General features: G+C 42.1%; 1 protein-coding gene and 1 long non-coding RNA gene across 2 annotated transcripts in view; both read left to right on the top strand.

Annotated features, from left to right (window-relative positions):
- Positions 1–335, top strand: part of LOC145426025 (uncharacterized) — a 35616-nt gene extending 35281 nt beyond the window's left edge. Inside the window, exon 2 of the long non-coding RNA XR_013906793.1 lies at positions 220–335. This is a non-coding gene — a long non-coding RNA (uncharacterized LOC145426025). The remainder of the gene's footprint in view (positions 1–219) is intronic.
- A 6850-nt stretch (positions 336–7185) lies between these two features.
- On the top strand, positions 7186–14728 carry LOC145426006 (stonustoxin subunit beta-like). The gene is made up of 3 exons (XM_080299587.1): positions 7186–7745; positions 10559–10605; positions 10754–14728. The coding sequence occupies exons 1-3, from the start codon at positions 7531–7533 to the stop codon at positions 11299–11301; spliced, it is 810 nt and encodes a 269-aa protein (XP_080155713.1). The 5' UTR covers positions 7186–7530; the 3' UTR covers positions 11302–14728.
- Positions 14729–15518: the final 790 nt, after the last annotated feature.

Below are 15518 nucleotides of genomic sequence, written 5' to 3'. Positions count from 1 at the left end.
AAGTCTTCCTCACAGTGGAAAAGTGGATCGTACTTAGTTTGCTGTCCTCTCAGTATGTTGCACACGGGTCAAATGACTGCTGCATGCATTTATTTTTTTTTTATTTTACCAAGTGGATCATCATGGCCTTGCCATATTGGTCCATTTGGTTGACCTTTATTATAATTATGAATTTATTTCAGTTGCAAACGGGACAGACATGACTGTGGGATAGGACAGGGGGAAAGAATGAAAGAAAGAGGGGGAGAGAAAGAAAGAAAACCAAAGGGGAGAAGAGACGGTGAGAAGGGGGGGAAGAGAGAAAAAAAACAAACAAAAAAACAAAAAAAACAAAACACCTGGGTCACCTGTATGGAGAAAAAAAACAGAAGAGAAAGCAAACAACAAAGAGCAACATAATAAGAAAAAAAAAAAGCACCATCACAATAAACTAGCTAGTCATAGATATCAATAATTACTAAATAATAAACGATATTGTGCAGCACGCAAGATAGACAGCGCACAGTGTGCTTTGAGGCAGCAGCCAAGAAAGCTGTAGTCCGCGTCTGTGAATACCCATGTGTACACCTGTGTGCATACCTGTGTGGATCAGCGTGCTTGCATTCCAAAGGTTTCTCCATGTAATGATCTGCTAGGGAGTGTGGGGGGGCCACAGCCCTGTCCTCTATGGTATCAAGCAGGTATGGAGGAGATCAAAACTCCAGACATCCAGAGGCCCCCAGAACACAAGAGACCATTTTAAGGTCTACTAGGCACGCCCACCCTTGATTGCTCTAATGTGGCTCACCTGGCAGGGCAGCACACACCAGGCCGCGCTTAGTTGTTGATTGCACCCAAGGTCTAATCAGCGGCCATGCGCAAGCAGCAGCACCGAACAGGTAGAGGGCAGGAGGAGGAAAAGAGGAATAACAGCCACACCTACTAAGTCAGCGCGACAGTATGTAATGTATTTCGTTTCTCCCCAACACTGTCTGTGTAAAGATTTATGTTTCTAAAGTGAAACAGTGAAAAATAACAGTACTGTTAATAAATTAATATGTCGAAGTTGTACAGAAAGGCCAATTTTGGCACACATCTGTCCTGAATTCGTGAAATGACAAATGACCACAGGTCCAAGTGTGTCAAACGATGATTTTATTAAACGCACGTGTGGAGGAAATACACCGTCACAATCCTCAGCATAAATCCCCCCAAAAAGCATACTTAAAATGTTTTTATATCTCATGTATCAAAGCAGATACATAACATGCATAAGTTACAGTAACCACAGCTTTTCTGCTGACAATCTTTGACGCACACTCAAAAAGACATTTTCTCCGTCTCCACGCCAGGTGCTTCCTGTAGATCTTCTTATTCTCACTTATCTCTGGAACATCAGAAGCACATCCTACAAAAAACTGTTGCTTATGCAGGCACAAAATGCAGTTACAAGAAAAATACGTCTTAACTCTAACCTAGAAATGTGTCTATATAATGTCTGTGTACGCAAGCGAGCTGTCACGACCTCACTGCATTCTGTCTCACCTCTTACCTCACCAGATAAAGCTTGTAACCTCTTACCAGACAGAAGGCCAACTCCTTTGTAAGCACATTTTCCCATAGGTGTAATAACATGATTGAAACTGTATGTTTAATAAATGGAATAAATATTTAATCAAATGCCACTGCTCAAAGCTTAATAACAGGATATAAAAATAAACACAATATAGAAATGATATAATCCCCACAATTCAAGTCAAAAACACATCAAACTTTAAGAGTTTTTTCCAAGGATGAGGAAGCAGACTCAGCCCCAAACAGCTGAATATATGGATGGTTCCCACAGCAACCACAGCAGTGTGCTCTCAGTATACTTAGTTGTATAAAGGAGTTCGTGGTGTGTTGCACTGAATAACTAAGCAGCTGAAACAGCCTCATGTATGTTGACACAGGGAAAGAATAGTGTGCTGTTCACAGCAGTCACAGCTCGCTGCCTTCAACAGTCTCTTCCTTCCTTGTTTGGATGTCACTGATATCATCTTCTGCTCTCCCACTGACCACCTGTTGGAGGTAGCATGCTAAGATGGCTAACAGCAGCATCAGTACATGTAGTCCTTAGTGATGGAAACTGGAACCATGAAGTCAGTGATGCTGGAATAAGCCTCTCCACAGTGACACTAATGGTCACTATCATGACTCTTTGATGATATTCTGTAAAACACTGACAGACAAAAGTGTTGGACAAATCTGAACAAGTCTACTTATTATACACGACTGTCCATAATTCTGATGGACACATGTTTTGGAGAAACGCCCTCCCCCTGATGATCCTCTAATCACCTGAGCCAAGGTGTGAAACTGGGTGTGGGCCCCAATCAGCCAGAGTTTCGGGTGAGTTCATTGTGAAACCTGGCCCCACCTTATCATGTGATTTCCTGAGGTCAGATGGCCCAGGATATGAGTGGGCGTTAAGGCGTCTGGGAAGGGATCTCAAAACTGGATTATAGATGGCAGACAGTTGGTGTCGTAAGCCCCGCCTCTGTTCAAAGATGGTCACTCACAGTGGACGTAGATGCTTCTTTCACTCCTCTTTCAAACCATCTGTCCTCTCTGTCCAAAATGTGAACATTGGCATCCTCAAAGAGTGTCCTTTATCCTTAAGATGCAGATGGACTGCTGAGTCTTGTCCTGTGGAGGTGGCTCTTCTATGTTGTGCCATGCGCTTGTGAAGTGGCTGTTTGGTCTCTCCAATGTAGAGGTCTGGGCATTCCTCGCTGCACTGTACAGCATACACCACGTTGTTAAGTCTGTGTTTTGTTTCTATTTTCTCATATTTTATTTCTATTTTCTCATATTTTACTAAAAAAAATTTAAATAGTGTTATTTTGGCAAACTTTCTTGGTTTATATCATCATATAGGGACTCCTCAAAACAAGTTAAATATAAAAGATCTCCTTTTATCTACATTTGTCTTCTAGCCATAATTCTGTGTGTATTACAGTCATTTTCTAACACTCGGAAATTTGGAGCCCTGGGTGATTGTCTGATAATATTTACTGTGAATTAAAAAGGGGGCATATTTACATTTAACTAACTCTACAGCTTCAGAGTCTGTAAGAAGGAACAAATAGTAGTATAAAGGCTTCTTGCATGGCTTCTTCATATGTGATATTGTAGCTGATTTAAGGCTGTTCGTGTGGGAACGTTTCTCAGCCTTGACTCATTTCATAAGGAATGATCCTCACATAAGACCATAAAAATGGTTAGTTTCAAATAATGCCAGGCAAAAATCGCATTCACATCAAATAAAATCAACCCTGTTAACAGTTCCTCATGTTTGAGACTGTCCACACTTAAAAATATTGAAGTTTTGAAAAAAAAAAAAACATCACTTTGTAAATGTTCTTACTTTACAGAGTCAAATTATCTCTGTGGTCTAATGTTTAAATTGATACTGGTTTAACTTTCTGAGTCTGTGTGCGTGTGTGTGCAGTGTTGCCAACTTAGCGAGTTTTCAGACCCCTTAGCGTCTAAAAAAAGACGTGAAAGCGCGTATCGCTTTTACTCTCAACAAGCAGCGGGTGCTGTAACGCAGTCAGTTCTTCTTTTACTCTTATGCTGTTTTGTGGATCACAAGGTTTAAAACTACTTATAAACACACACACAGTAACTCCACCAGAGTGCCTATTTCGGGTCACTTTTGCCGGTCCAAGCCCGGGTAAAGGAGCAGGGTTGGAATTGTGACATTAAAAAAAACAATGATTGCTAAAAGAAATTAATTTGTAAAATAAATAAACTAAATAAACTCAATAAACTCTAAATGCATTTAGGACGTTTTTTACTCACTTTATGTCTTTATGTCTTTATGTCTCTGCCACGATGTTATTTCTCTCTCCAACAATGTAGGTTACAATTACATTAGCATTACCAATTATGCAAATTAAGCGATGACGTCATTTAGCGACTTCTAGCGACTTTTAGGACAACCAATAGCGATTTTCCTTACTGAGGAGTTGGCAACACTGTGTGTGCGTGTGTGTGTGTGTGTGTGTGTGTGTGTGTGTGTGTGTGTGTGTGTGTGTGTGTGTGTGTGTGTGTGTGTGTGTTTAGATGTTTTTGTCTGAGCTTCCATTCAGCAGCATGTTGGAATGACATGTACAAACATGTTTGAGCTGCAGGCAGCTGTGTGTGTCAGGTATCACTTAGGAAATGTGTGTATGTGTGAAGTAATTACAGCCACTGTGCAGCACAGTGTGCTACTGACTGTGTGTGTGTTACCATGACTGAACAGCATCTGCAGACACATGTAAGTCCTTAGATATACGTGCATGTTTGAGTATGTGTGTCTCTTCTTGTATTTAATAGTGATGTGTGGATCGATCCTGAAATATTGATTCCTCCGATACCAATCATTTATGTTCTAGAATCGATTCTCACATTAAAATATTGATAGTTTAGTAATTTAGAGTAAATTTGTAGTTTATCATTAACAGGAACACAGTGGAAAGAAACGATAACATTCGGATTGTCTACATTCAAAGGAACTACTTCCTCTTCCGCCTTTCATAGTCATGTGTGAAATACGGCTGTATAAATGTCTCGCAGCGCCTTGGCGCGCGCACTCACGACAATGGCTGAGCGTAATTGTGCGGATGTATTTTACCTCCACAAACAGCTGAGACGTGGTTTGGATACATGTGGCAAAAAAAGTGAGGTGTTGTGGCCGTACTTGCCAACCTTGAAAAAAAAAAGAAAAAAAAGAAAAAAAGAAAGAAAAAAAGAAGAAAAAAAAAGAAAAAAATTTTGTGTTTTGGAGTTTTGTCTTTCGGGTGAACCAGTTTGTGTCTGAGCGTGTTGCTGGGTCTGAAATGCACCGGGATGTCATGCTTGGAGAAAACTCTCCTGAGTTTCTCTGATACACCGGCTACATAGGGGATGACAATGTTGTTGCGTCTGTCCTTCTTATCCTCCTTCGCTGGTGTCTGATCTTCTTTTCTGTGCCTCTTTGCTGACTTTAAGAACGCCCATTTAGGATAGCCGCACGTTTTGAGTGCTTCCTTTACATGTGTGTGTTCCTTCTTTCTTCCTTCAGGCTTAGAGGGAACATGTTCTGCCCGGTGGTGTAGTGTCCTGATTACTCCAAGTTTGTGTTCCAGAGGGTGATGGGAGTCAAAGAGGAGGTACTGGTCCGTGTGTGTGGGCTTCCGGTAAACTTCGATGTTGAGGTTGCCGTTCTCTTCAATGTGCACAGCGCAGTCCAGGAAAGGCAAACAGTTGTCCTTTGTGTCTTCCCTGGTGAACTTGATGTTTTTATCCACAGCGTTAATGTGCGCAGTGAAGGATTCCACTTCTTGTGTCTTGATTTTGACCCAGGTGTCGTCCACATATCTGTACCAGTGGCTGGGTACTCTTCCTTTGAAAGAGCCAAGAGCCTTCCTTTCCACTTCCTCCATGTAAAGGTTGCTACAATAGGTGACACGGGGGAGCCCATGGCACAGCCATGTTTTTGTCTGTAAAAGCCTTCGTTGTACTTGAAATATGTAGTGGTGAGGCAGAGGTCTAACAGGGTGCAAATCTGATCGGGTGTGAAGTTGGTCCTGTCCTCCAAGGAGCTGTCTTCTTGTAGTCGTTTTCTGACCGTCTCCACGGCCTCCGTGGTGGGTATGCAAGTGAAGAGAGAGACTACATCAAAGGACACCATGGTTTCATCTGGATCCAGGGGAAGTTTCTGGACCTTGTGGGTGAAGTCGGTGGAGTTCTTGATGTGGTGTGGGGTGTTCCCCACAAGAGGAGCAAGGATGGTAGCAAGGTGTTTAGCCATGTTATAAGTGGCTGAGTTTATGCTACTGACTATGGGTCTGAGTGGGACAGCTTCCTTGTGGATTTTAGGAAGTCCGTAGATGCAGGGTATGGCATCCCCTGGGTAAAGGCGGTGATATGTAAGGCGGTCAATGATTTTGTCCTTTTCAAAGTCTTGAAGGCAAGCTATAACTTTCTTTTTGTAGCTGCTTGTGGGGTCTCGCTTTAAGGCTTCGTAGGTATTGTTGTCACTGAGGAGAGTAGTGATCTTTGTATGGTAATCTGTAGTGTTTAGGACCACGGTGCATCTTCCCTTATCAGCTGGTAATATAGTAATGTTGTGGTCTCTTCTCAGGGAAGCGACGGCCTTCTTTTCCTGTATTGTGAGGTTGGACGGAGGGACTTTGGCACTGGAGAGGGTGGCTGAGACTTTCATCCTGATTTGCTCTGCTTCTGTCTGTGATAATTTATTAATCCGTATGGCGGTTTCTGTGGCTGTGATGAGGTCCACTATGGGCAACTGTTGTGGAGAGATGGCAAAATTGAGTCCTTGAGATGCATTATGTTGGTTTTTAGGTTTTCTGGGAGTTTGTGTCATCAGGCTTGTTCTACACACTGTCAATCAAAGCTACAAGCTGGCATGGCGTTAGCTTTGATTTGGAATCACTTTTAAAAATTTCCATGAAAAGACTAAATTTGTTTTCTTTCTTTATACAAAGTTCATCCCATTTTCACAGGCTCATTCTGACCAATCAGAAGCCTCCATTTCATGCACATTGTAGCAACTTCCACAGTCGCTAGAGGCCGAGGATGGAGCCTGCCTATTTGCATTCACATCATTCCATTCCTTATGGAATTCCTTATGTCACGTCACATGACTCATACATTTTGATTAGCACCCAAAGAACTAAAGAAAGGCTAAAAGGACGTTCAGCCAATCAAATCCCTCCTAGGAACAGGAAGTCTAGAGAGGAAATGGAGCAGAGAAGGAGAATCACCAGTTTAAATGTCTGAATTTTAAACTGGTGACCCTCTAAAGAGGCTTTTATTGACTCTTTCTGTTTTCATTACAGGTTTTTTCACCATTTAAACGTTTTAATATCAGATTGAGAAATAACTTTTTAGTTATTTCTACATTTGACACAAATAATGACTTTCTGACTTGACTTTGGACTAATCTAACAACTCAGCCTGGCTATGTTGGACTTGTTGTGGAAGCAGCTCCCAGTTTGAGTTCAGGAGACAGACACCCTCTCTACTTTGAAGATCAGCTTCAAACTTTCCTTTTTGATAAAGCTTATAGTTCGAGCTGGATCAGGTGACCCTGAACCATCCCCTAGTTATGCTGCTATAGGCTCAGGCTGTTGATGGACTTCCCATGATGCTCTGCTTTCTTCTCTGTCCTTAACTTTTGTCTTCTCTCTCCTTAGTTTGTGTTTTGTTCTTGTCTCTCTGAGCTCATCTCTTCTCTTTCCCCTCACCCTGCAACCAGTCATGGTAGATGCTTCTCCTGGAGCCTGTTTTCACTGGGAGGATCTTTGTGTCAAAGGGAGTTCTTCCTTCCCACCATCACCAAGTGCTGCTCACAGTGGATTGTCTGATGGTTGGGTCTTTCGCTCTATATTGTAGGCTGTTACCTTATACTGCTAAACAGCTTGAGATGACTGCTGGCGTCTGTTGGAAGTTGTCACTTATACATAAAGTTACATTGAATGGATGTAAATTGATAGATGTTATTGTGACAAAGAGAAAATGATTGTTGACAGATGGATTGTTGTTTTGTGTGTCTGCAGTCTGTCAGGCTGTCTGATCACAGAGGAAGGCTGTACTTCTCTGGCCTCAGCTCTGAGCTCCAACCCCTCCCATCTGAGAGAGCTGGACCTGCGCTATAATCATCCAGAAGCCTCAGGGATTAAGCTGCTGTCGGCTGGACTAAAGGATCCAAGATGGAGACTGGACACTCTCAGGTATGGAGAGAATGTCTAATAGAGGAGGAACAGATGGAAACATTTCCTGTGTCCTTCACTCACTTCCTGTTTGTTTCCTGCGGCCTCCAACCTACTTAGCAGTAGCTGGCAATTCCTATTCACCTAAAATTTGCATTAGCCACTAATGGCATTCTACTAAGCATTAATCCCTCACTAATATAACGCTAATTCACATCAAATTAGCTTTAGCTGCTAGCATCAGCCAACTTAGAACTAGCTGCAAACATTGTTAAAAGGGAAGTGAAAAGTTTTAGCATTATCGGGTAATGCTAACTCGCATCAAATTAGCATTAGCTAATAAAAGCAGCCTTCTTAGCATTAGCCGCTCACATTGTTATAATGCAAGGGGAAAGAGTTAGCATTAACGGATGATGCTAAGTCACGTCAAATTAGCTTTAACTAGTAATGGAAGCCTACGTAGCATAAGTCCTCACATCGTTATAATGCAAAGGAAAATAGTTAGCATTATTTGATAATGCTAATTCACATCAAATTAGCAATAGTTATTAACAGTAACACACATCACATTGTTAAAATTGAAGGAAAAATAGTATAAGCATTAGCTACTCATATTTTTAAAATATAAGAAAAACATTGTTAGCATTAGCGGATAAATTAGCATTAGCTAATAACGGCACCCTATTTAGCATTAGCCGCTCACATTGTTAGAAATTAAGACAATATGGTATTAGCATTAGTTGCCAGTGCTTATTCACCTAAAATTAGCATAGCCACTAATGGTAGCCTATTTAACATTAACTCTTCACATCACAGGGAAAAAGTTAAAATTGAATGAAAAATACTGTTCACATTAGCTACTCATATTGTTAAAAAGTACGAAAAAACATTGTTAGCATAAGCGGATAATGCTAATTCACCTCAAATTAGTATTAGCTAATAACGGCAAACTACTTAGCATTAGCTGGTCACATTGTTATAAAGCAAGAAAATATGGTATTAGGATTAGCTGCCAATTCCTATTCACCTAAAATTTGTGTTAGCCACTAATGACAGTCTACTTAGCATTAAATCCCGACTAATATAATGCTAATTCACATCAAATTAGCATTAGCTGCAAGCATCAGCCTACCTAGCACTAGCTGCTCACATTGCTATAAAGCAAAGGAAAACAATATGAGTATTAGGTTCTAATGCATATTTGCCTTAAATCAGATGTAGGTGCTAATGGCGGTCTACTTAGCATTAGCAGCACAGATTGTTGTAATGCTAGGGAAAAGAGTGTTAGCATTAGCCGTGCACATTTTTTAAAGTTAAGGGAAATAGTGTTAGCATTAGCTACTCACATTGTTAAAAAGTAAATGTTAACATTAGTGCATAATGCATTAGCAGATAATGTTGACCCTGGCCCATTGGAAAAGTTCAGAACTAAAGATTTAGGAGTGTTTCTTGATAGCTCTTTCTCATTTGAGAAACAAATAAATTCGGTTATTAAAACCAGCTGTAAGGTTTATATTGTTGATTGTCATTTATGCTTAGAAATATTTACTGATATGGTAAATGGACTGGTTCTTATATAGCGCTTTTCCACTCTTCTGAGCACTCAAAGCGCTTTACACAACTTGTGCATTCACCCATTCACACCCATTCGTACAAGCACAACTGATATTCACACACATTCATACTCCGATGAATGCATCGGAGAGCAATTTCGGGCTAGTATCTTGCCCAAGGATATTCGGCATGCAGACTAGGGGAAGCCGGGAATCGAACCACCAACCTTCCGATCAGTAGATGACCTGCTCTACCACCTGAGCCACAGCCACCGTTTGCTTAGAGTTTTATAATTGATTGCATAATGATAGAGGTTTGATCCTTAGTAGTCTGTAAAGACTGTGTGTGACTTCCAGAGTGCTCTGGCATGCACACACCACTTGTGGTCATGAGAGAGGTCGTACCCTCTCTTACTGATTTATGGTGTAGGAGGACACCTACTCTGTGTCTGCTTAAGTATAAGAGCCCTTTGTTAGGGGGACCGCTGGACTCTTAGCACCAGCTTTGGGGTCACAGGGTCACATCTGGAACACACACCTACACTATGCACAGACTGGTACTCTTTGTTCATACATGTGTAAGACGTCATATGTTAATGAACTTGTGCATATTCATGTAAGCTCAATAAAGAGCAGTGTTACGAGGGAGCAGACGAGAGCGACTGAGGTCAAGTGAAGGAACGGCGCTGTCACAGTTCTCTCCCTCATCAATTGTCTGCTTCCAGCGGTGGGTCTGTGCTAGACGACCCATCACCAGCTTTTTCCACTGGTTACCAGTACGTGGTAGAATCCACTTCCAGATCTGGTTGTCTTTAAATCTGTGAATGGATTGGCTCCATCTTATCTCTCTTTAACAAAAGGATCCAAGTGGAGCCCTCAGGTCTGCAGATAAGCAGCTTCTGACCAGAACTAGACGTAAAAACAGAGGTGAGCTTTATCGATGGCTGCAGCCAAACTCTGGAACAGTCGCCCTTCACATCAGGTCGTCACCAACACTGGACATTTTTAAAAGCCGGTTGGAAACACATTTGTACTCTGTAGCTTTCAATCCTGACCAGTCTTTATAGTCATTACTGTGTATGTTTCCTATTTTCTCTCTACTCTGTGCAGCACTTTGGCTCAAGCTGTTTTTAAATGTGCTGATAAATAAATGTCGATTTCTTTGAATAAAACAGTGGAGCCGAGCTTTGAGCTCAGTGTGTAACAGTGTGTGTGTGAGAGCCATGTAATGTCCATGTGTGCATGCTGACTGTGCTGCTCTGACCCCCCTCCTCCTTTCAGGGTGGAGCCTGCTGGAGTCCGATGGTTGAGACCAGGTCTGAGGAAGTGTAAGTGTGTTTTTAATGGGATTCATGAAAACAAAGCAGCACACATTCAACCATCTTCATCATGTCAGGAGTCATCATCAAAGTGTCAATCAATGAACAGATGATGGATCAATAACTGCAGCTGGATTGTGTTTGTTCTCTCCATCAGATTCCTGTCAACTCACAATCGACACAAACACAGTGCACACAAAGCTCCAACTGTCTGACAACAACAGGAAGGTGAAACATGTGGAGGAGGAGGTTCAGTCATATCCTGATCATCCAGACAGATTTGATGTTTGGCCTCAGCTGCTGTGTAGAGATGGTCTGACTGGTCGCTGTTACTGGGAGGTCGAGTGGAGAGGAAGCGTTCATATATCAGTGAGTTACAGAAGCATCAGAAGGAAAGGAGTCAGTGACTGTGTGTTTGGATACAATGATCAGTCCTGGAGTCTGGAGTGCTCTCATGATGGTCCTCAGTCTGTCAGGCACAATAAAATAAAAACATCCATCTCCTCCTCCTCCTCCTCCTCCTCCTCTGTCTCTAACAGAGCAGCAGTGTATGTGGACTGTCCTGCTGGCACTCTGTCCTTCTACAGAGTCTCCTCTGACACTCTGATCCACCTCCACACCTTCAACACCACATTCACTCAAACTCTTTATCCTGGGTTTATGGTCTCCTGCTTCCTCAGTGTCCCTGTGCTGAGTGGAGTGTAAAGAGTGTCTCCTGTTACAGAAACACTCTGACTGTTGAACAGATAGTTCAGTCTGTACATGTCTGTCTCTTTCACTCACAAACACATTTTCAGATTCATGGATTCAATCAGTTGATGTTTGAAACTCTTCTAAATGATTCCTTGTAAACTTCTTCAGTCACAAACAAACAGGAAGTGATGTCACATGTGTTCCTGTCCACACAGCAGAATAAGTCTATTGCTGACAGTGATGTACAAACAGAGTGAGCATTTCTGAGGCCCAAAATAAACTGAGTAGTTCACTGAATGAACAATGGACTGTGAGCTCAGTTCCTTCATCATTAGTATGGATTATATATGTATATGTATTATATTAGTATCATATATATCAGGTGCTGCTGCTTTCAGTCATTGTGCAAATGTGCTGTTTGTAAGCTTGTAAAGCTGCAGTCAGCTGAGACTGAAGAAGTCACCTGATCAGTGAGCAAACGTTTCTGAAAACGTCCAGATGAACAGAATCAACCTTTTGGGATCAGCCAGCAATGCAGCATCATTGTTGTTCAGCTTCAGAGGTTTGCAGGAATGAACTGATGACCAGAAACAGCTGCAAAGTCCAAGAAAATACCAGCTGGAGTTCAGCTGCATTTGAAGAAGTCAAAGAAAAGTAAGGATGGCAAAGGGCGACGTTTTCTTCCAAAGAGCTGCAAACATGGTCGACGCCTCATTAGAAGAATCATCTGGACGTTTGTGAGGAACTCTAACCAAGAAAGCAACGTCACACAGATCCAACAGACAGTTTCCATGACTGCAAGTGTTGAGTGGAAAAATGCTACATTGCATTATTGCATCCTCTCACCACAGGAGGCGCTGTTGGCACCACTGATTGCTGATCAGCTGTTCTCTGATGATCTGATTGATACTGTGAATAACGGGACTCACTGAACTCTGTGACACAGTGAAGATTACAGAGTTTAACTTCAACATCTGACTGACGTCACACAGACAGAAGGATGAACCAGTGAGGCACAGAACACAGTTACTGGAGATACTGGATCAGCTCCATGTGAACCTCTGATGGAGAAGCTGCTGAGCCAGAGAAACATCAGGACATGACAGCAGCTGCACTTATCTAACAACATGTAGCAGAGCTGATCTATGTTAGAGGATCTATCACAGCAGCTGAAGCCAAAGTCCAACACTGGATACCAGCTGAGCCTGTGCTGAGTGTAGTGTTACAGGAAAAGGGCAGAAACACTGGTAGCTCCCAGTGATGCTGACTGGGGCACAGAGCTGAATGATGCAGCATCAGGACACTGTTTCAGTCTGACTGACAGAGAAACCTGTAGCTGTATCTACATGTGAGGCAGAGGCCACACAAGCAGCTTTCTATGTTTCACAGTGACTGAGATCTTCAGTGGGGGTGGACATGCTCCTGTACAGACCTCTGAGGAGAACCAAGGTGCAGTCAAAGAGTCCAGTCTGTCCTCACAGATGTGAACATGTGCTTTCATCAGGTCTGCTGTCAGCTAGCAGGCTCACATCAGAATCACTGTTCCTGAAAAACACAGTCTGTGTGACATCATCAGTCAGCTGATGGTCCCAGATCTGAATGGTTTCTGTCTCTACTGAGGAAGTCAGAGAATATCACTGAGGTGTGGATCAGGTCTGAGTGAGCTGTGGAGGGACAGCTTTAAACAGTCCACAGGTCTCACGTCCTGCTCAGTCTGGTAGCAGATACCTCGTATTGTTCCAGATGTGCTGACATCAGCAGCAGCACAGCTGTGTGATACCATGAATCTCAGTTATTGATCCAACACACAGTAAATACAAAGATCAGGATTTCTGAGAGTAATCATTATGAGTCTGAACACATGATCACTGAATGTTAGTCTCCACAATAATAAGCTAACACAAGCAAACACAGCTTTCAGCTCTTATTTTGAAACTGGCTTATTTAGAGAGCTGTGATGTGAGCGTGCCTGGCTCTGAGGCACTTGGGTCAGCCTCTGTTGTTTAGAAGTGTTACAGACTGTGAATGACACAGACCTGTCAGTTTCCATGTTTGTCTGTAACACAGCTCAGGGGCTCCATGCTGAACGCATCCATCCAGTGTTATTGATCCAGGACTGATACCAGCATTGGGATCAATACTACAACACACAATCACATGTGTCCACGTGATGTGTTTGACCAGCTTTATTCATTAATGATCAATCAGCTTATTTACTGCATCTGAGTCCAGCTTCATTTAAATGATCCAACCATGAAAATGACATCAGTCCTACAGAAGCACTTCATGCTAACAGGAAGTCATTGATTAAGGTGGAATAACACAGAGACACAACCACTCACAGCTAACCTGACCCCACTAACTGCATGTGTTTGGACTGTGGGAGGAAGCCGGAGTACCTCAGAGGACGCACACAAACACGGGAGAACATGAAGCTCTGAAACAAAGATGGTGGATTTGACCTCAGGACCAGGTGCGTAATTTCCAGGGGGGTTACGGGGGTCATGACCCCCCAATAATCAGATCCAGCCAATATAATTAAGTAATTGGTTACCTTGGGAGAGTTTAAGTCTGTCTTAAAGGAACGAGAGAACAGCTCTTTTACTCAGTGTGATTGTTTTTAATGTACTCTTTTTGTATTTGATCTGTTATTGTATATTTTACACATGTTTGTATGGGATATTGTATTTGTTTTAAATGTTATATACCTATGTGGTATGTGACTTTTGTTGCTATGATGCCAGGTCTCTCTTGGAAATGAGATTTTTAATCTCAATGAGATTTTTTACCTGGATAAATAAAGGATTAATAATAATTTCATCGTTCCAGTTTATAAAATTATGAATTATCTTGCATTAATAGCTTTTTGATTTTCTTTAATCGTTTCAATTATTATCAGCAAAATAGTTCCATGTTTAATCATCCAGTAATGTAACCCCGCCTCCTCCACCGCGTACTTGGTTCTACCCAACCGACTTTCTCTACCAAACCTTCACTGTTTGCTGTGTTTGTTAGCACAGTCGCTGGCAGTGACTTCAGTCTGAGGTTTGAAGTTTCCATGTCTGTGTGATGTGTGGTGTGAAGGCTGCTGGTTAAACTGGGACTCACTGTTGAAAGCACTGAGTGCTCATAGAGAGATGCTCCATGAGTCCCAGTACAGACTACAAACATGGTGGAAACTTAGCTTTGATATCCACACACTCTGCACGTCTGTGAGTAACTGTGATGAAGATGTGCAGAGATCTGTGTCCAAACAGGAGAAAGACTGTAAAGACTCTGTGCTTCTAACAGCCTCTGTTAACATATGTGAGGCTGTTTGTTGTTGTTGCCATGGAGCTTTGCACTGTTTGGGTCAGCAGGTCATGTGATCAGGTTTGTTCTGCTGGACGATGGTTCAGTGTCGGGTTTGTTTGCATTCATCAATAAATATCTAAATCAATCAAAGACTCCATGTTTGTTCTTTCATCATGTGACCTCTGCTCATCCATCTCTGTGAGTATCAGGATACATTTGGTTCATAATACACAGAAAAATCAGAGTTATTACCTGTAATAAATGTGAAAGATTCCTGCAGTGATAACCAGGCAGGGCTGAAACACATCCAAGCTGTCACCGCGGTAACAGCACCGTCCATCCACAGGTGAGGGGAGGAGCAAAAAGAGGGACTTTGACCATTTTATACTAAAAACACTCAACTAATGTTTCTAACATGAAACAAATAAGCCCACATTAATGTGAGCGTTTATTAAATAATAATCATGATGATTTCCTCCTGATCTCATTTCCACAGCAGAGAAAACTGTGGTGTATATTGAGGTGGAGGGTGTGGTCTGTGGCTCAGGTGTAGAGTGAGGGTGGGGTGCACCACAGCAGCATGCTGGGACTGCTGAGGGTGGAGGAGGGAGTGATGATGACATCATGAGCAGCGCAAATAATTAATCACCAACACAGTTGTGTTTGTTTCTAGTATAGTTATAAATAAGCTGATCAAATATCTGCTGACTGATTAGATCCAGTATCTATTACAGATGAACTGGATATCACAGCATGTTGTTAACCCGTCATATCAAACTAAACAGTGTTGCTGGTGTAAATATCCTCCAATAAAATCAGATGAGGGCTTCTGTTGCCAGGTAACGATGATGTCACCCTGGATCTTCTGGAGTCTGATGTATTTCAACTGATTCATTTATTCCACCTTAACAGTTCATTCCTCAAATCAAACAGGA

Source organism: Astatotilapia calliptera, chromosome 3 (assembly GCF_964374335.1).
Source record: "Astatotilapia calliptera chromosome 3, fAstCal68.1, whole genome shotgun sequence".
Taxonomy (NCBI): Eukaryota; Metazoa; Chordata; class Actinopteri; order Cichliformes; family Cichlidae; genus Astatotilapia; species Astatotilapia calliptera.
Note: the sequence above shows the minus strand (reverse complement) of the source record. Positions and strands in the feature narration are given on the sequence as shown.